The 21,894-nt window shown below is 50.3% G+C and overlaps 3 protein-coding genes across 3 annotated transcripts; 2 read left to right on the top strand and 1 right to left on the bottom strand.

Annotated features, from left to right (window-relative positions):
- Positions 1 to 15,356: 15,356 nt before the first annotated feature.
- On the top strand, positions 15,357 to 17,815 carry N7539_007110 (ubiquitin carboxyl-terminal hydrolase; the record flags this gene model as incomplete). The annotated part of the gene is made up of 3 exons (XM_056936711.1): positions 15,357 to 15,401; positions 15,487 to 15,932; positions 16,078 to 17,815. The coding sequence occupies 3 exons, from the start codon at positions 15,357 to 15,359 to the stop codon at positions 17,813 to 17,815; spliced, it is 2,229 nt and encodes a 742-aa protein (XP_056787510.1).
- A 682-nt stretch (positions 17,816 to 18,497) lies between these two features.
- Positions 18,498 to 19,607, top strand: N7539_007111 (uncharacterized protein; the record flags this gene model as incomplete). Its single annotated transcript, XM_056936712.1, has 1 exon — positions 18,498 to 19,607. One exon carries the CDS (start codon positions 18,498 to 18,500, stop codon positions 19,605 to 19,607), a length of 1,110 nt encoding a protein of 369 aa, XP_056787511.1.
- Positions 19,608 to 20,004: 397 nt separating this feature from the next.
- rpn8 (proteasome regulatory particle lid subunit RPN8) lies at positions 20,005 to 21,347 on the bottom strand (the record flags this gene model as incomplete). Its single annotated transcript, XM_056936713.1, has 3 exons — positions 20,005 to 20,610; positions 20,770 to 21,041; positions 21,164 to 21,347. 3 exons carry the CDS (start codon positions 21,345 to 21,347, stop codon positions 20,005 to 20,007), a joined length of 1,062 nt encoding a protein of 353 aa, XP_056787512.1.
- Positions 21,348 to 21,894: the final 547 nt, after the last annotated feature.

A 21,894-nucleotide genomic window follows, 5' to 3' on the forward strand; every position in this document is an offset into this window, starting at 1 on the left:
ACCTTCGGTCCCGATGAAGGAATAAGCTCGCGCGGAAGTGCGAAAGTCTTGAGTTCAATCTCGAATTTAAGCATCGTGGTCCTGGTCGAGGTTCACGAGGACCTTTGTCCGGCGAACCTGACACCAAGAGAGGTCGGGTACAAACAACCAACTCAGTAAGGGATTGACCTACTAACTACCTTACTACGTAAGGTCCTGCCTACTACCTAGTAACTTACCTACTATAGTAGACCTACCACTCCTGTTGGCGTCCAGCACATCGCTCAGGAGGATCAATGCTCGATACCGGCTTGCTCTCTTTGCGCCTCAACCGGAAAGCCCTGGACGAGCTTCGTCCAGATTAAAATCCCGGCAGCAGTTCGCACGGAGGATTGGTACCCAAAAGGATTCTTCTAGTCGCGGGAGAAGGGTCCTCCACGATCGAGGATGCTAATCCGGGCCGTTTCAGGAGGCCAGTATCAATGCTTTGCCTCGATCCGGGTGTGCGCCGGTGTACGATAAAGTGACCACCGTTACAGGCGTCCACGGCCACGACCAGTCGTGAGTCGTGAGTCGGGACTGGGTCCGAGGTCGTACAACACGTCTCTGCACAACCGGTAGAGATCCAGGAACCAACCCGGGACACCATCAACTCGGATCAAGCTGTGACCAGAGTTGAGAGTTGAGAGTTTAGAGTTGAGAGTTTAGAGTTGAGAGTCCAGAGGTTAGAGTCCAGAGGTTAGAGTCCAGAGGTTAGAGTCCAGAGGTTAGAGTCCAGTGTCCAGAGTTTACAGTCCAAGGTTTACAGTCCAAGGTTTACAGTCCAGGGTTTACAGTCCAGGGTTTACAGTCCAGGGTTTACAGTCCAGAGTCCAGAGCACGGCTTCATGTTGACCCGTTGAAGATCTTCGAGAACCCAGAGGTGTGCATCGGCGGACAGGGCCTAGAATGAGCCCAGTGTGCCAGGCCGTCTTCATGATGATGGAAATTACAGTGGAAATGATGACTCTTGGTCTGGGCCGTGGCTTCAACGTGCGCACCATGACCAAGCAACACACATCCTGAGGCCCTCCAGCTGGGGTTGGTCGCCGAGAGACTTGGGTCGTGCTGATTTGTCCCGACTCCTTAGAGTGGAACATCACTCGACCGTAGGGCCGCACCGAGCGGAACCCGAGGGACGACTGACGGGTTTGGGAGATGACCATCATTTTGTATAGGAGGAGGAAGGAGGAACTGGACTAGGAAGTAGGACCTAGAAACTTAAGAAAGGACTACGCCTCTATAGAGTAAACCGCAGTGACTCAACCTAGTGGGGAGCAGTCTGAGCAGATACCTCATGAAGAACCGTTGCCTTTCTTTTCGCTATTCCTCCTCTTATATTTGCGTGTGTACTGTGTTCAAGTCAACCTCGCATTAAAAAGCGAATCTCGTCAAGGTAAAAAAAAAAAAAGAAACCAAAAATCGAAAACGTCAATCATCCAATGACCCCCAAAGAGGAAACCGTTCTGGTCGCGACCCTCTTTTTGCCTCTTGGACAACCTCAGCCTGGGAATGTGGCTCTCGGGGTGGTTCTCCAAGTGGAGGTCAGGAACTTGACCGCGTGTTCTTTGCAATGAGAAGTGGTCAAGTAGTCACGTACAGTATCCTTGGGTCGGGGTCAGCCACTGCAGTAGTCATAAAAGATACCTGAGGCCTGAGGTCGTGGTCCAGTGTACACACTACACAACCCTGGTATGAGGTACTTGAACACCACTCAACACATCGTCACATCCCGGCAATGACAATGACCCAGCCTATCTCCCTCACTCGTAGGTACCAGTACCAGGTAGTACGGTACAGTCAAGCAGAGTCAAGACTGTCAAAGAGTGCACGGCAAAGCCTCGTCCCCCAGCCATCTCGGTTCTCACACAGACACGTTGCCAGCCCAGAAAGTCAAATGCCCCGTCCATCATCCTGTCATCACCTGAAACTGGAACTCGAAGACCAAACATTTCTCAGGCGGCGCACCGGTCTCCACTCCAGGGGGGGAAAGGGAACAGAGGTGCCCTAAAACGCACGAGAATATCTCCGAGCCAGTCAGCGCGCCCGGTGTAAATTAAAGGTGCCGGGTTCTCGAGCGAGGCGGTCAAAGTTTTGGGTCTGCTCATTTGCCTCTGGACCCACGGGCTGAATCCACTCCACCCACTGTCGTCCACAGTCTCCGCCCCTCTTTTTGTGTGTTTTTTTCCTCTTTTCTTCTTTTGTGTTCCTTTTCCAGTGCACTACTGCACTGGAGATGGAAATTCTACTGCAGTGGATGACTGGAGGTACTTTTGATTGATCACTTCATAAGGCCTCGAGTCTCCGACGTGAGGGACCAGGTACCAGGGACTAGATCACTAGATGGGTCCTGTCATTCTCTGAAAGGATGAACCCGAACCTCAGATGTCGAGTCCAGTCTGAACAGGAGTAGGACAACAGTATGTGGCTGTGGCTGTGGGCTACGATTGTCAATCATCACGACCATCATCGTGACCGATTTCGTCCCGGTGGAACTCCGAAAGAGGAAATTGTCTCGAGCCTCAGCTGAGAGCGGGAATGAAATGATATACTATATAGCTATACACTATACAGTATACACTGTACAGACTACAGACTACAGTGTAGTCGTACAACTGTAACCCAATGAGTAATCGATAGAGCGCCGTATAAGATTATAGACGAGCCAGAGCATACGAAAACCTTCTCAAATCGAGGTGACGACCCTTCCGACCCCCTTCAAGCTCATCGAGTTTGCGAGTTCGCGACCGTGGCGGTCACTACAGAGATGAGTATTCCCCTTCAATCTCCACCCTTTTCCACGCCTCCCCATCCACCATACCTTATATCTGACCACTCTAGCCGCAACGCTTGCCCATGTTGTCCCTCATCCCATCATGTCGCGTGTCTTTCGTGTCCAGGTGGCAGGGAGTGGAACTAGATCCACGAACTAACTACCTGTAAGTCCTAACGTAGTAAAAGCCCTAAGTCGTGACTGGGCACAAGATTCGAACATCTTGCTCGGTCAGACATTCGGTGCGTCACGTCCAGTTCCATGCCTGAAACACATGGACCGTTCTGAACGCTCATGTCCCTCACGGACCAAGGCGGCTGAAGGAGTGGAGCATTCCGTCTGAAGAACGGTGAGGTACCTACGGAGGTACTCAAGGTTCGAATAGAACTCTGGTACCTCATAGGCTCATAGTACTGACGCCTGACTTTGAGTAGTCAGTACTTAGACTGACTCCTCAGGACGGTAGTACGCAGTCACGCACCACAAGGACGCAGTACACGGCCATGCAGCAACTTGTTCAAGACCCCCTGCACCAGCACCGTCTCGAAACCCTCGCCTCGCTCTTCAATCCGCGACTCTGACCTCCCGCTTCGCAACGCTACTGCCGTCAACCTCCCGGTTCGGTCTCTCTCTCTCTCCCAAGACTCTTGATTCGTAGCATCACTGCGCTAGCACCACCAATCGGCTGCCGGAGATCGGTCCTCGTCGACCTCAAACTGAGACTGGAGCCAAACTAGCCATCCACTACTGCAACTACTGCAACTACTGCGAGACTAAGACCCGTTCGGCGGAGGATCTGTCATATGAGATGGTGGACAAGGGTTTCAAGGTCGATAGAAGGACAGAGCGATCACTCCAAGTCGAGGTCATGTACAATGTACACTGCAGTGCAGATGCATTGGTGCAGTGAGATCAGGGAGATGTACTGTCTTTGAAGGCAGCAGGAATAGACCTATCCACCTCTAGCTGGTCTGAAGTTTGGACGTGAGATACGCCGAGTCGAGGACGAGATTGAGCCGAGTCCGGTGAGCATCTGACTTGTTAAGCTCACCGAGACAGGATGCATCGATGCACCGATGCAGTAGTAGCAGTCTGACTAGTCTTTCCGAGACTAGTGAGCTTCTCGTAGATTTCCAAGCTGAGTAGCTTATGTGCCAGCCAGTGCAAAGCCCGAGAGTTGCGCTTGGCGATTCTAAGCTAGGCGTCGTATGTGAAGCAGTGAAGAAATGAAGAGTTGAATCGATCAGATCAGGTCTAATAGATGATGATGCACTTGATTTCATTTGGAATGCGATTGTCTCGGTCATGTTAATATAGTATATAATCTATATACGATATAGTATGTACTACAATATCCGAATATACCCTTCAGTCTTCACGAACAGTTTCTCATCGCGAAAACGGCTTGAAAGACATGAGCCGATTACCGTGGTCCCAATCATTGCCCCATCATGGATGCTTTCTGAAACTCCATCAGATCTGTCTCGTGTATAGTACCTCATAAGCAGCAAGTGATATACCAGCCTCACCAGTCCATTGCCAGTGTAAAACCAAAGACTAGATAACCTTCATGCGAATCCGGGCAAGAGCCGACGAACATGCTTCCAGTCTTGTGCTCACTCAGTACTACCGCACACTCTTCCCTCCGGCTCTGGGATAATCTCCCGCCATCTGAGACCCAACTCGCCCTGCCCTGAAGGGAGATGAGAACAGAATAGCAAAGCTGTACAACTGTGCGATGTGATCTTGCTCCGGTAGTCCCTAGTCTCTACACTCTGAACCTCTGAACCTCCGAACCTCCCGCCGCCTCTCCGCAATCAAGTCCCCGTCCAAGTCTAGTTCCGCACAGACCAGTGAGATACACCGGGGAGGGGGAGATGAGGACGGGCGGATTAGCTTTTGGACCGGAGCAGCCCGCTCTTCCTCAAGCCCCCGTTTGATGAGTGTGGTGCCCTGCCGTTGCGACTAGGACTAAATAGGAGAGCTTGCCCCGGGCAGAGGATTTGGCTGTCGTGGCACTGTGTTGTGCCTGGTGGAGATGGCTGGGTGTTGTGGAAGACTATACCTTCAAGCCTTATGGTAGGATGTACTATGTAAGTATGTACTCATGAGGCTGATCTCATTTGAATGAGAGCGACTCGCGTATCATAGACCTGGTGTAGGGAGATACAGGAGCGGAGAGAGTCAGATCTGCCTCGGATACATACATGCATCGCTACAAACCAAGCCTATCGTAGATGACTTGATAATCGAAAAAGAAGATATAAACAATGTAGCTGGGTCTGTGTTACTATGGAGTACATCAGTATAGACCAGAGAGTATTGAACAGACACTAAGCGTCGACATTCAGCAAAGTCATTGAGCAACGCCAAACACAAAACCCCCATCTCCTGTCCAAAACAAGCTATCCAGCCCCGGTTAGCCGGCGCTTGTTTGGCTTTCACTCATCCGGAGGGCCGATCTCACAGCAGCTCAAATGCAGCACTACCATCCTTGACTAGTAACGTAGAGTGGTTGTATAAATGTATACTGCTGCAGTGCTATGTGATTTTTTTTTTTGGTGATTTCCTTTTCTCTGAACGTGTTCAGCTCTAGCGCATTCCGAAATTGAGGCGGTGGACGTCGGACTCGGAACGGGTTGAAGTGCCGAGCGAAGAGCTTTCCCCTCTTGCCCCTCCTACAAGTCCACTCCTCATCATGTTCGCATCACTCGAGAGGGTGTCATGACTCGCGGTCGGAACCGGCTGTTGGCAATCAGCAGATGGGGTGATCCACTCGGGGTGGAAATGGGTAAATCAGCCGGAACTCGAATCTCATACACAAACATGCTCATTGCTGAGATGAGATGTGTTGCCTCGATCCGCTGGTAGTGGTACACTGTCATGAATCATGATGTGGTGAGCTTCACTCGAATGATGGCCAGTACCTGCGATATGGTAGTTTATATACAACACAGGTACTATGCTAAGAGTGGGGGTTCTTTCTTCGATGAGCAGTCTCTCTATTCTCCTCTAGTTATCGACAGTTGACCCGGACAAAGTACAGTTTCTCTTGTCCTCGCACACCGTATCCGGACAGGAGTCTCCATTGTGAATCTAGTAATCTACTTATCATGGCACCGCACCGACTCTCTGAGCACTCAGCACCATAGTAAAGAAACCTCTTACCTGCTCTCTACTACTATACTCTTTCCAGCTGTCCAAGCAACACACCGGAGCTTCCACAATGTGGGGATTTACCCATTTTCAGCCCCAATTTCATTTCACTCAAGGTCAAATTGACAAGATCCGCAGTTCATCGGCAACCGTCACGACCATAAAGGAGAAGAAACAAAAGCAAACACACTGTACCTAACCCGCAAAAACCGCTCGGGTACAACGTAGCACATAGTCAACTCACCCAGTATCCAGGTCGTACTACCTAGTGGGCTAGTACCTACCATCCGCGTGACCACCGGTACTTCATCTTCAGCTCGCCATAGCTTCTCGTGCCCATCCCGTCCTATCTCTGATTTGTTAATAGCCACAACGGGGTCGGAAAAATCCTCGACCGCAGTTGCATCTGCATCTGCATCTACATCTGCATCGCTTCCAACCTCTTCCCGAGAAAGTAAAAAAAAAAAAAAAAAAAAAAAACAGTTTGCAGCCTCAAGATCCCCGTGCGACACAAGCGAGCCAGTCGGGGATTTTTTTTGGCCCGTCTTCTGGGTCTCTGGCCCCTCTTCCCGGGTCGGAACTGGAGGCCCAGGCTCAAGCTGAACGCCTCAAATTCCGGTCACTTTTGAGTTTTTTCTTGTTCTTGCTCACGCTTACTATTTGTGCCAAGGCGTATGTATATCGCCGAGGACATCTACTGATGGTCACTGGCCAGTAGACCGGAGGTCGAGTTTTGAGGCGTGGGTTCATAGTACGCTGGAGCATGTATAGCAAAATCGATTTCGCTAGTACTACTTGCACGAGCAATGTCTATGACGGTGACGGTGACAGTCATAGTCTGTGCTTGGTACGAGTCTAACTTCAGAGTAGCAATTCACGAGTGTAGCTAGCGGTGTCTATGATCAGTTGTTGCCTGTTTTCATGTCCATGTCCATCCAGATCATGCTGTGCAACGGAAAACAATGTACCCGAATGGGATGTCCGAACATGGAACTAATTGTCCTGGTCAGAGACGGCCACCCCAGCGAATTTTCAAAATTGAAGATGTTCAATCTACAAGCAATTACCAACAATGCTTGGAAATAGATGCCTCCATCATCAGAAAATAGCGCCAGCACTGTACTGTACTTTCTTGTAAATGATATGCGAGAGCTCACAAGATTCAACCCTTCCCTGAATCATCCGCCACTTTGATAGAGTTTCAACAGACTGCCTCTCCTCCCCGGTCGCGGTAGGTCTGTGTGTTTAGTGTTATCCCCATGGGCTTTACCGACGTTTTGAATGTCCAGGTGATCCCTGCAAGATCAGCTTTAAGGGACCTGACCCGTTCGATCGATCAGATCTCATATCTTAGACTATAAACCAACAGGTTTCGCGCTCCGTTCAGCAGGTATGAACTAAGAAAACCAGATGCAGAATTCATGTTGTTGATCTCGCTCATAATGGGGAGAGTCTTTTCCAGTCCAGTATCAAAGAATGTTTATTGACCGTGCTGTAGTACTTCACTCCGAAACCTGCCAAAATCAAATCCACACAAGTCATACCGCCTCAATCTACATAAATGCCCAGCGACCGACATCGAAATTCATACATACAAGACTACGCAACCACGACTTGGACTCACTCTTATTCCGCAAGCGTAATAGACCACTTGGCACATGATTCCACTTTGACTCTATATACGAGGCTTCAGGCTTGAGCGAGCACTAAACGACGTGTCCTTGCATTTTTGTGCAGGTTGATGTTCGTGGAGCTCCGTGTTCATTACCCAAACTTCACGCTAAGGTCTCAGATTGACCCGATCGCGGGCCCATCCCATATCTCTAATTTCCGCAGGGCGGCGCTTGACAGGGATTGTGTACGATCATATTAATGTCGACTGAGTTGAGAGCTTGAGTCTATGTACGTTCTTTTGACCTCACTGGGCAGTGAGCACGGCATTGCTTCCGAAGGGATTATACTATGACAGTCTGGCTGATCGGTACCCTAGATATTTTCTCAAATATAGAAAATTGTTAAGCTTGTAGAATTTAGAAGATGGCTCGATCAAAGTTGAGATGGAACGTGGATCCTTCTCACAGAGGTAATATCCGTGCCATCAATATTCAACTCTTGTCTCTATCAACTCAACCTCACGTCGATCTTGTTTTATTATTTTCACCGAATACCACTAATTATCTCACAAGTCATCAGTAACTTAATTTCCACAACCCCATCCAACCCCCGTTCATCACTACGAGTCTAGATTCTAGAATCACAAGTTCACAACAATGCAGTCGCCGATCCGATCCACCCACCAACCCCATCACAATATAGACTGGACGGTTGAACCTGAATCACATATGTCCTCGTCAGAAACAGGCATATCTACCGAACCAGACCTGTGGCCGAGAGAACGACGGGGCGCCGCGTGTGCATGGTGGAACAGTCCCCGTCAGCCTCGGGAAAGGAGATTACCTTCTCGGAGAGGTAACTTGTCCCCGCTGGACTTGAGAATGAAAGGGTCTGGTGGGGGGACTACCGTGCTGGCGTGTTTTCTGCGAGGTAGCTGGATGAGGTGGGGGGTCAGGGGGATGCCCACTTCACATGGATATAGTAAAAAGTAAAATGAGAGGTAAGTTATTGTATAGGTAGTTTGAGTGTTTGAGTAATATAAGTGTAATCAAGTAACAAGTAGCTCAGAGATTTTGATGAATTGAAATTGAGATTGAAATTGATGATGATGATGGTGGGAGTTTGGTATGTGGTACGGCAGCTGCGCAAATCTGTACTGTAGTCGTAGGCCCAGGCCTAAGGGGATGTGGCTTTATGCCGTGATGGATGGAACTGACGTCCAATTAGTTTACTACAGATTTGGATTTGGACTTATTCTGGATTACTGATATACAAAGTGTGTTCTTCTTGTGCAGTTATAGTAAGCTCCCTCGGGAACAATACTATTCAACTCATGCTAGTTGTATTTAGGAACATTCAGCACGTTGATTCTTTTACTATGTATCGCCTGTGGCGAACAATAAATAGTCACTGTACAGTGTACAAATCACCTAGCGAAATCAATTCAGGTACCCGTCTACTCGGACAAGGTCCAAAGGATTCATTGCTTGACTATCAGGCACACCCGAGTAGAAGTGGACTGGGCCTAGAGCTCGGTCCTTGAAGAGGCACAGATGAAACCCATGGTTCGTGACTATTGCTCGGATAACGGCTGAGGCGAAAAGAGCACAGCAGCACAGCATTCACGAAAGGAACGATGTGAATGTGTGGCATAACCGCTACGTTCCAATCATTACACACCTACATACCTGCATACTGTAACGGTGCGCCCTTCGCGACCGTGTCATCGTGGTCGTGGCGTGTTTCGTGGCGACCTGCCCAAAGCAAGTACATACATAATCCATAGGGGCGGAAACTTATTCCGATATTACCTCGCGCCGAGTGTCTGTCTACTGTCTAGTTCTACTCACTACTGTATGATTTTTCTCGGTTTAACCTGGATATCAAGGTTTGATTTGCCGTCGGAAAACATGACACATATGACTTACGTGTTCATGCAAATGTCTTGCAAAACTCGTGGCTGAACAGGGACCACCAAGGATGTACAGTACCAACCCTCAGAATGAAATTCTCCGCGGGCCATGATTGGGCTAATGCATGACCGGTAGAGCCGGAGCAAAGCCGCAAGTGGCAAATTGCACCGCCACCGAAGTCTGCTTGGTTGATCCGTGATCCCGTCTCGTGCGAGCGACAAACCATCTTCATCACGATGTTCACGGTACACGGTACACGCCCGGGACATTTCCTGGGCCGTGGCGTGTAAGAGGGTCAAGAAAAGGAGAACAAGAGTGCATGCTGGACACTGGACACTGGACAGTGACACACACTGTTCTGTCCCTTTTTGATTGTGATAGATCCAGACGTGACCATGCATTTGGGCTGGACCTATCCCTGTCACGACCTCCCGAGGTTCAAGATCGGCACATTCCTGGGAAGTTGGAACCCACGGGCCTGCAAGACGCAAAAGTCCAGTACAGCCTGCAGGTGGCAGGCGAGATTCGCTGGAAGAAGTCGGCTAGGTTCCAGGTCAGGGCGCTGGTACCTTGGGAACTCTCCGGCCCTACTCCTGTGATGATGTAAACCGTAGTTCGAACACGCGTTCACCGATCAAGGCGCCTTGAGTTATGGAGACTTGGCGATTGTAAAGTTGTGAGTAATTTGATTTTGTTCAATCGGATATACATCTGGAGTTCAAGTTGAGTGGGTAGTTGACAGTTGACACAGATGACGGGCTTTCGTCCCAAGTCGCACGGGTAGTTAATCTCCAGATGAGCTACTCACTGCGACTGTTCATGCCACATGGTAGACTGTATAGTGGATCCTGTATAGTACTAGGTATCGTACCTCATGTTTTGCACAATGAATCCATATAGATGGACATGTACCCTACCAAGATATCCGAGTACCTCGATGCAAAACTCCCCTCTCTTTCATATCCTGCAGGTCTCGACTCAAGTCAGTCATTCCCCCGTCAATCTCGCTCCACTTGACAGTTTAGTCAGTGATGACTGATGACAGATCATCAACAGGGAACCCATCTCCCGACGCCGTAGACTGCCGTTCATGAGGAAGTTGATCCGCGAGCGGGGCGGGAACTGAAACACCCGTTAGTGCCGTTTAGTCTTTTGCCGTCCGTTGATGATCGTCAATGCACCACATTGGAGGCCTGGACTGGACGCGGTGAGAGGGGAAGGACAGGGAGCATGGAGCATGGAGCATGGAGCTTGCAGTGTTTCGGTTTCCCTTTGAACTTGCGCACGTGGGACCTTCGGATGGAATGGTGAGACTGAGAATACAGGGTTCCGTGAGATCGTGTCAGTGGGAGTGCGGATTGTGATCGAGTGCTGGTGGACTCGTGGAGTGCAATCAGAGTGGGTCTCGGGGCGTGTCGTAAAGTGTGATGTACGGAGTATCCAAAGAGAGATCGGCGCGGGGAAAGGATGATTTCAGCAGTCAGTAAAAGCTGAGTGAAGATCGAACGGCAAAATGATGCTGATGAGTATCTGTTCAGTCTCTGATGTAATGGTCTACGTCTATTGAGAAGGTCATAGAAAGGTAGATATGGTGGAGCTGGGCCGTCCTGCCCCAGCCAAGGCTACGAAGGGTTCAGTCAGGCCTGGAAATCGTAAATTGCGATGATCAATCATGTCCCCCTACACCGTCTTGACTCCAAGGAAAGAACAATCTCTAGTTAAACAATGACCTACAAGTTTGGTCTGCATATTATCCAGCGTACAGTTCTCGGCTCAATTCTGCATCCCTCTAGCGTAGTGAGTCGAGCTACCTCGTGATCTCGCAGCATACGTCACACAGGATAGAAGCGGATCGATAAAAACGAGAGGTCAAGCGTGGTACTCGACACCAAGATTTGCAATCTCGGTCACAATCACAGCATAATAATCTCAGTCAAAGAGACTGTGCGTCGAGGAGATGTGATCTTTGAGAACGCAATCTCCGAGGATAGGCCCTGAAGCCGGGGGCAGGGGGATCCGAACTTGCGAAGCAGATTCCAATTCAAGCTTCATGGATCTACCCTGAAGTATCCGCACTCATGATGCCTTACAGGGTTCCTGTCCAGTAGACCAGCCTAGTCCGTAGCTCTGTAATCCGCATAGGGAACCTGGATAAACTTGTCAAACCCCTGTCAAAGACCATGGCAAAGCCCGACTCCGTGCTATACACCATCTCCACTATCGTCGTTCCAAGATCTCGCCCCCTAACAACACCAGAGTCTCCCCGGGAGAATCAATACCCCAAACACGCTGTAAGATCGCGTGTACTCCCCCTCGGATATGAGCTCGGCCGGATCTCGCACTTGAGAGTTCCCCGCTGCGAACACCAATCAACCCCATCTGACATGCCTGTCCGAAACTGCAGAGTCTAGTGTCAGACGAAGGACTGCACGTATGCAGCGGTGTGTGGAGATGGGCATCAATGATCAGATAGGTCAAGCCACTAGACCAGATCGAGGACCGGTCCATGAGGGACAAGGACGGCTGTGTGAGATCCACTGATACACTGATTCACTCGATGCAGAACAATACTACCAAGTTAGTATTACGAACTAGTAACTAGTAAACTACTAACTACAGTATAGTTGTACCAGTCAATACCCTCAACATAAGGGGCACCGAGACCCCTGTGACCCTGCAACCTATATACTCGGCAACGAGTCCGGCGCGGGATCTTGACCAACTTGGGCGTCGATTATGTACAAAACCATACAACGGCGAACTGTTGACTGTGAGCGTGATGATCCGTGTGCTTCGCTCTTGGCCTCGGGCACCAGACACACCTGAAACACCTAATCTGATGTATCATGTTTGACAAAGTTGACACACGCGCTCGTGCTCGCGGACTGACTCCGTACATGTAGAGTCTGTGCCGTGTTTCATTTGTGCCTTTGCAGGGTCCAAGTGTTGCAAGGCGTTCTCTCATGGGGGAACGTGTCAAGGTCCCCGTCCTTACACTTTACCGGGCAATGAGACACGGCGCGCTGTGGCAAGCATTCACGATGCGCAAAAGGATTCGCTCGTTCATACTGGCAAAAACGGGTGCACCAGAGTGCTCTAATACAATCGAGTGTCCACGACTCCACGCAATCCGGTCAATCACAGTTGATCGACCACTCCGCATAGTGCATAGTGCATACTGTTTGAAACTCATCAGCAGCCTGGTGGAGTGACGGGCCGTGGCTGTGATGGAAGATTCGTGCAGTAATCGGTGCGAAGAGAGTAGGAGTAGGGACTAGGAGTAGGTACTAGGAGTAGGTAGTGTACTTATTGTACCGGACTACCAGTAGAACTGTCAACTGACCACCAGTGGTGGTATCACAAACCTCTGCGAAAGCGGAACATATCTTCGATCTTAAATGTGCCATGGACTTTCACCACTAGTCAGAGTGTACATCCCTGTTGAAGAAATCAAACTCTGCGAGAATGAAACCCAATTGTCACGGTGATCAACGCCAAGCTCGTCATGATATTAGATTCGATGGATGGCATTCTGACTAGATTCACCAGAATAGTTCAATTACTGCAATAATCACGAATGTAGTCGTCACAAAGTGGACGACCGTAGGACTTCCGAGTCCCGAGTCCCAAGTCCCGACACCAGATGCTTCACTTGGCTGCGTCAGTCATCAGCCACCGCACATCTCAGCCCCTTTGGAAGGTCAGTCAGGTAGCTGTCAGCTGGTAACTTGGTAGTAGTACCGTCGTATCCCTGTCAAGGCAATGGGCGGCGAACAGAAGCGTAGGTAGCAAAATAGCCAAAAAAAAATCAGAGAAACAGAAAAACCGAGTCCAGGGACTTGCGAGGCAAAGCCAGAATACTACAGTACGCCCGACTAAATCAACATGTGGCGCTGACAACGGCCAAGTCGAACGCTTTCAACGGTTATCTCCGAAAGTGGAAAGAATCTGTACATCAGTGGAGAAAGTCCTCAAAAAAATCTTAAAAAAAAAAGACAAGGCTCGGAGACCGGACGGGAGTGGTGGTGTTTCGATTTTCTTCTTCTTTGTCACCTTCCCAATCGACCGATCGGACCACACATCATAAACGAATCATGATCGGCCTTTGACATGCTGCGACGGACGGGAAGAACTGATCAGTCTAGAGTCTAGACTGTTTCATTTGGAGAACGTGAATATCCTACTTTTCTTTTCTTTTTTTTTTTCCATTTCTTCCTTTTTCAGGGTCGAGTGAAATGCCGAAGTCGGGTGGACTGGCGGATCCTCAATGGTACAGTGGATCAGGGGAGAGGGTCTGGTGTCAAAGTGGGCTGCTGAACCCGTTGCGGAGGCGGTGGACGGTGACGGTTTGACTAGAGGGTTGGACGGGATTTGGACGCACATGAGTCAGTCAGTAGTCAGGTGAGCTGGCGAGAGACAATCCAGACAGATTGGTGGTACAGCAGCAAAGAAGACGGCGTGTGTAAGCCCTAGAAGGCTGGAGATGTGAGTTGCTCGCGGGAAGAGAGCAATTGGACCAAGCCAATATCCTGGACTTATCCTTTGTCTCATCTGGTCCAGTCAACATTAGAATACAACAGTCTGCCAGAGTCGAACAATCCGGACGAGGCGATCATTCGGACGGGTCGACCCAAGGCGAACACAATCACAGCTACAGTTGATTTCGATCGAATCAGAGTGTAGACAGTCATCGCCTCAAGGAAAGAAAACAAAGAAGGTAGAATCAAGTCAATGCGAGTAAGCTCCAAATAACACAAAGGGACCGGAGGGAAACGCGCAATCTCGATGCTTTCGGCAGACGACGTCCGCCTCTGCTGGACAAAGAAATGGCCAAGTGTACCATGGTGTTGTTTGTTGAAACTCTGAATCAATTATCTGGTCTGCCAGAAATGATACACCACGAGGGGGCGTCAAATATCGAAGAGGACAAGGAAGAAAATGTGAGAAGAAATACCCGGTAGATTGATTCAAAGAGCTTATCCTTGCTCTTGAATCAAGGAATGGTAGATCCTTGCGTGGTTTGAAGACGAGGATCACCTTTTCAATAGCGATCGGCCTGGGATCGTCTACGATCATGCTCGAGGCGTGGTCCTTGTGGGAGAGTCGCTTCGAAGACGAGAATGACATGATATACAACTTCCAAGTGCCCTGGCCTACAACGTTGCAAGAGTGATTCCAAGCAAGTCGAAGGGTTGTAAGCATAATCGAGCCAGCGCATACATTTGAATCAAGGTAGTCTACATCAACAGACAGCAAAGAACTCTCGATCGCCATAGTGCCTGGGGCATGCTGTCTAACATGCAGAGCATCATTTCCTCGCTCTTTTTCTGCCTCCCTCCGCTGGGCCTCAATCGGCTCGTCTTCTCCATCGAGAACTCCGCGTCTCCTTAATTTCGCTCTCGCAGCCTCTCTCTCTCTCTCTCTCTCTCTCTCTCTCTCTCTCTCTCTCTCTTGACCCAAGGTCCGTTTTCTGGGCCGATGCTCTTCTTTCCAAGAGTAATGCAGATGGCAGACTATCCGATCATTTGACAGACCAAGTTCTATTTTCGGACGCTCGTTTCTTTGATGGATGTAGCGCCCCAAGTTCCCGGGGTTGGAACAACGCAAAGAAGTTAACCCTGGAATCTCCGCAAGTGGAATGTGGAATCGACAAATTCCACCATGTTGGATGCGAACAAAGAACTCGGCTCACGACATGGCTAGTGAACAACTCAACTTCGTCTAGTCAAGTGATTCGGAGATAAATCAATGCCTCGCCCAGTATCACAATGCAAGTCATTTTCAAATCTTTTCCACATCCATTCCCTCCTACGACACCAATTCATGTGTCTATCAAAATCCGGTCCACTCCATCTCACATCTCACATTCTGGCTATCCCACAATGTCTGTAATGTCGCTGGGGGAAGCGCCCAGGATCACCATCACGGTATGCTTCGTCTTCCCTTCAGCACTCTGAATCCAACTCCCCTGGTCTTGTGACCAAAACACAGGCTGATAAAACCTCCCTCAAGAGCGGCGTCCCTGGTCCAGAGCGACTGGATTACACAAGAACGCTCAAAACTCGTCTTGGTTTCACAAACGAGGACAATCTGACCTGCTATCGCAATGTGATCCTGCAAGTCCTCTTCCATCTGCCCGTCTTCGTCAATTGGATCCAGGTGTGCGTCTCGTCGCACGTCAACCCCGACGGAGAGTGCTTCCGTGTGCGCAAAAACAACGATGGAGTCATTCTCCGCCCATGCAAAATATGCCTGTTGTTCAACCTGTATGAGGCATTCTGGCAACCGGACTGCGCTCAGAATGACTTGACACGCCACATGACCAAGTTCTGGGGCTCGGTCATGGATGACTGGATGGCCAAGAAGCAGCCGGAAGACAAGCAAGAGGGTCAGGAGGATACTGCAGACTTTATGCAGGAGGTTCTCAGTCAGCTTGGGCAAAGCCTCCCGAGAATTCAGTAAGTGACGAGGCTGGATTTTCCCCCTTCTCGCCAGATCAAATCGTCTTGCTCCCATGTCCACCCCTATCTTTTTTTTTCTTTTTTGCTGCCTGATTGTAATTTGGAATCACATGAGCTGACCGACCTCTCTCTGCCAATATAGCTTGAGACTACTCGATAATATCTTCTCGCTTGTCGACAATGAATTGCACATGTGTGACGGGGTCGACGGGTGTGGGTGTAGCAAGGTGACTGAATCGACCCATCAATATGTGGACGTCCACTTCACCAAGCCCAAAGAAGCTGGCTTTGAATCTCTCGCGACACTGGTTGAGAACGAGTTCGCCAGACGTACGATCGACAAGAAATGCAGTGTCTGCCAAGCCAAGACTACAAAGGTCGAATTCACTATCAAACAGGCACCTGAAGTGCTCTTCGTTCGAGTCAACCGCGTCCAATATACGCTTGACAAGGGCGAATTCAAAACCAGTAAACTCAACAAAGAGCTCCTCGTCCCCTCGCAATTGATCATCAAGAAAGCTTGGCTTGATCCACGCATCGGCTTCGCCCGAGCGGATATCCCTTATGAACTTTTGGCCGTGCAGATGCACCGCGGCACCTTGACAACCGAGGGCCACTACACTGCGGCGGTCAAGGAAACAGATGGCAGCTGGACTTATGCCAACGACACCATCATCTCCCAGTACAGCTCCTTTGACCAGATGGCCAACTCAAAGCCATTCCGCAGCGAGGCTTATATCCTTGCATTCCAGCGCCATCCCCTAATCACCAGAGGTCCGGATGTCAGCCTGGCAGCCTCTTTGACCCAGCAAGAGTATAGCTTCGAGGCAGCCACCGCGGTTTCAAAAAAGAGACAGAACCGCCGCTCTGATCCTCTCAGTCCCTCTTTTTCATTCGGTGGAGTAGCAAGGACCTGTCGCCCTCCAGACGGTATTTCGCAGCAAATACATCATGGAGTCAAGATCACCCGCCAGGGCCCAGGTCTTCCACCAGAAGTCCTTCAGAACACTGGAATGACCCAGGCTGAAGTGGAAGTCCACGCCGCCAAATTCCGTCAGTACTTGGAAGAACAAAAACAAGCAGTCATCAATCAACAATCTGCTTTGATCCAGGGCTCGAAAAGCCGCCCTCCGGCATTCAATATCCCCAATCAACCTCCGTCTGGTGCCACAAAGACAACTGTGAATCAACAGACACAAATCCCGCAAGTCCTGCCCCCCTCGTCTGTTACAAAGCCTGAGCCTCCCCAGCCTTCTCAGCCAGAAAGAGGTTGGTATGATCGGCCGCACATTGATTACAAGGTCCCGGACAGTGACAGAGAGATCCTTTGTGCGCATAAAGACAGAGGTTTGCTTGAAATCACCCATCGGGACCACAATGGCCATATCAAAATGCAGGTGTTTATGAGAGGAATGATGTGGGATGGTCTCAAGGAGATACCTCCGCCTACCATGAGGCCTGATCGACTGAATGCAAAGCTAAGACAAGACAGGCTTGACTGGCTGAAGACTCATGGTGCCCCGCTGCCGTTGCATCTGGCTCGACTGACTGATAAGAATGCGCATGAGTGGCATGCGGCTCAGAGGCAGAGGGCCCAACAGCCGGTCGCCCAGGTGCAGGCGGTCCCGAAAAAGGCTGCTCTGATCAGGACGACTCGAATGGCGCAAGGGAAAAAACGTCCTTCCAGTGTGGCCACTCTGCGCAGAAAACGGGCCTACAAGGCCGTCTCTATCCCTCGCAAGCGACGTCGAGTGATCAAAGAGGCAGAGAGTGGAACCGAAGTTGGGGAGGACAACACGGAGATTGAGGATCCGGTCTTGTCGGAGGCTGAAGAGAGGGAAGACGACGAGGAAAAGTCCGGGAGGAGAGCACGCAGATAAAATTGCGGGTCATAGGGCATAAGACGGTGTGAAGTGCGTCCACTCGTGAATCTGAGATTTGGTTGCGACGTTGCGCGAATCCGGACTCGCTGGGTCCTGGGATGACGGGTATGTTGGAGACGAGTGAAGGTTCTCTCGGGCGGTTCCTCGCTTAGATGTTTTGTTGTTGTTGTTGTTGTTGTTTTTTTTTCCTTTGTTATTTCTTCCCTGCCTTGCTCAAGTGCGTAGTTGATTTGATGATGGATTCTTTGAACTGCACTTTGTTGTTTGCTTGTTGCAAATTGTCATATTGCTGAAAGTCACCCTGGGTCTGTTGTCTCTGCCGTCTTGGACTCGAGATCGGACTCGACATCTTGCTTGAAGAACAATACGTTCATGTCTTGCTGCTTCTTTGCTTAAAAGTCAACCGAGTCCACGCAGTAATATACTCAAACTAACCTCAAACCACTCATCAATCGTATCCATGAGTGCCAACTCCCGTTGCCAGCTCTTCACCAAGTATGTACATTGTCACCTATCCTTCAACCCTTTTGTAGAAGCATCACTTGATATCCACCTGCACCCTTTCACCCGAACTACACCTTGAACAAAACATACATCTCCCAAACCCCTCCTCCGGCATCAACATCTTTTCTAACATCCACACCCACAAAACAAAGAAAATATCAAATCAATCACAGTCATGGATCTAGCTCCATCAACCCCGGACCTCCCAACAGGTCCAACCTTCATCGATCAACTCATCCACGAACTCTCCAGCATTCAACCCGATCCACTCGCCTCGCCACAGACACAAACACAAGTCCACCAGCACCAGCTCAGATCCTCAACGTCTTTATCACAAACACGAGCACAAAATGCTCTCTCTCGCCTGTCTCCCACCCATGCGGCAAAAGTCAAACCTTTATTGCTAACCCTGCACTGTGTGTTTCCGAATGATGTCCTTCCTGCGCTGGACATTTTGGATCGCGGGCTTGTGCAGCGGGTTGGTGTGGATCGGACCTCTGGAGGAGAGGAGGTTGAGCGTGTTGTTCATCCCCCGAATGATGAACAATCTGGATCTGTGCGAGTTCCGCAGCAGCAGCAGCAGCAGCAGCAGCAGTCACTTGACGAGCCGCAACTCGAGGTTTCGGATACAGCGACATGTTCCATTCCAGATCCTCGGACTTTGCATACGCCACAGGGCGTCGGAGAACAAGATCACCCCCAGCCTGATGTTCATGTTCATGCCCCTGCTCCACATCGAGGACGTGAAAGACGAGGATCCGTCTTCCTGGTGACATCTACATCTTCAGCAGCAGCAGCACCAGCACCACAACAACCCTCGACCCTATTCCCAACATCAACCCCCTCCCCCAAAACACCACTTCGAAATCCAACCCCAACACCATCCATCCACTCACACCCACCACCCTCGCAAGTCTACGAAGTCCGTCTACAAGCCTGGAACTGCACATGCGCGACCTTCATTCTATCTGCATTCCGCAATCTACCCTCCCGTCAATCAATTGCAGACCCAAATACAAAGACAACTTCACCCAGACCTGCTCGAGTCCACAGCCACGGCCAGGACGACGTGGAGAAGGAGCTACGATTCGCATCTGCAACAGGGTATCCTTTTGGCGGAACGCTCACGTCACTTGTGGATCGGGAGACGCCGCCTGTGTGTAAGCATCTCCTTGCATGTCTACTGTTTGTGCGATGTCCGGGGTTGTTTCGGGATGGGGGGTTTATGGATTTGAGGGTCTCGAGGGAGGAATTGGCGGGGTGGTGTGCTGGTTGGGGCGGATGATTTGCTCTTTGGTTCCGATTTTGAACCTTCGAGAAAAGGTGTGGTATAAGCTAATGGGTATGGGTTCAACTAAACTGCAGCGGGTGGGTGGAACTCTCGTGGAGCCAGCCAGAGCGTCACTGGAGGTTGTGGATCGGAGAGATGAGGTGACATGGACTAGCCACGGCTCATCATAATACGATTGAACACTGATCTTACTCCACCAAATGATCTACGAGAGACGGTAATGAGTAGAATTCTTGGTCTCGTTTCGTAGACTAGAAAAGTCAGCCTTGCCTTCGCCGGGAAGACCTGTCAGTCTAAATATCAAAGACCACCGAAGGCGAAGGAATGTAAATGGTGAAGAGCTCCATGGGGGTAAGAAGCGCTCAGCTCGTATCATTGATCAACCCAAAATCTAGCTCTTCTTCTTGCTCTTGTCAGAGCTATCCTGCTCCTCCTTTTGCTCGCCACCGGCCGAGGTACCCTCCTTCTTTCCGTCCTTGTCCCCCGTGACGCCATTGGCCTCCTGCTCACGCTTGGAGTCGTTCTCCTCCTGTTGCTGACGGTTCTGAATCTTGTTCTCAATCAGGTCGTGGAAAGCCGTGATCGCACGGATCAGACTGCTGATGTAGATCGCCATCAACTGGTCGTTGGTCTTGACGCTCATCGCCCGCGCCAATTCACTGTTCTCCGTCTGTGTTTCCTGACCGCTGATGCGTTGTGTGTTGGAGGGGGTCGACAGGTTAGGCAGGAGGTTGAAGACGTCCTGAAGGTTGCCCAGAATGGCGTGGTTGACGGGGAGTTCGTGGTCGAGAACCTTTTGGAGGTATTGGCCGATATCGCGCAATCGGAGGTGTAGTCCCTGCAATGACTGCAGCTGTGACGTGATGCGGGTCGAGAGTGTTCCGACGGCAACGTCTCTGATATCGCGGAGGAGGTGCTCCACGCCAATCTCTTCGGCTTCCTCCGCCTCGATCATCGAGGGTGTGTGTACAAAGGTCCTTGAGGTTGTGGTGCCATCCTAGTGTTTAGAATCAGATGAGACGTCAGTTTGACACTTGCTTGGGTTTACAGTCCACCAGTTTGTTCTGGCGGAGACACATAATCAAAGAGTCGCAGGCCGAACAGAAGAAACAAAAAAAGAAAGGAAGGATGAACGAAATTCCTCCAGTTCACTTACGTCCTTGATCTCATCCACAGCAAAGTAGGCATCTGTTGGTACGCCGACCTCCTTGGGCTGTACATCGACAATCACCAACAACGGATTGGGAGTATATTTCTTGAAAAGCTCGTTGATCTCCAGATCAGAGGCACGCAACTTCGGTCCGGAGTGATACCAGCCCACCAGCTTCTCGCGAGCGTTGATCTTCTTGAACATATCCCTCATCGACTCGACAAAATTGTGATCCAGGAACCAGACCGACGGGTCCTTTTCATCCTCCTCGAAGGGCACTGCACAGCAAAAGGACAGCAAAGAATTAGCTCTGGGGTTCCGCACCGAGAGCCTGATTGATTGCCAATTGCATCACCCAAACCCCCAGAAGAGACATCAACATCGAAAGCTCAAGACCTACCTGCGAAACTGTTGGAAACGCGCACATTGTTCCCCGAGTTCTCACCCAGCAGGACACCCACCACACGTTTCCGGGTGCCCTTGGCTGTGCGCCCGTAGTGATCCGCAACGGAGAGGAGGACTAATGGAGCAACCGTGACGGAGCGGTTGACGAGGGATAGCGTGTCCGCCGTTGTGGCAGGCATGATGATGGAATGGATGGATGCCGGGGATCGATCGGAAGAATTTTCTCTAGTAGATCAGAAATGTCAAAATTGAGCTTTGACAGTGGACAAAATCGAGTGTTCGGAGTGATAGGTTGGAAGCTGGAAGGTTGGGTTGACAGTTGCTGCTAACATCAGCTTTTGGGGGAATCCTGGACTACGATGATGCTCGGAGAGCTTCCAGCATGTGCCACACCTCACCAGCCACGCCATGAGGCTGAACACTTACATAAATTGTGCCCGAGCTCCGAGTCACGTGCGGTTATGCAGCCGTGATTCCGGTGGAAATCCTGCCTCAGGCCACGGTGGTACCTCCCGATTTTCCCTGATCCGGGCGGCTTTGGAGCTGTTGAATGTGCCGTATTTGGTTGAAGAGCATGAAAATAAATAAGAAGCGTGGAATATTTGGAGATCCTTGGTATCAAGCAATTGCTCGGTGGACGCGCGGAGTCTATATCACGTATTGTATCCATTGACTACACATTACGTCTTTCCAATCTCTGTCCTGCTCCATCGAGACAGCCCAGCT

Source organism: Penicillium diatomitis (genome assembly GCF_028827545.1).
Source record: "Penicillium diatomitis strain IBT 30728 chromosome Unknown utg000010l_segment0_segment0, whole genome shotgun sequence".
Classification (NCBI taxonomy): domain Eukaryota; kingdom Fungi; phylum Ascomycota; class Eurotiomycetes; order Eurotiales; family Aspergillaceae; genus Penicillium; species Penicillium diatomitis.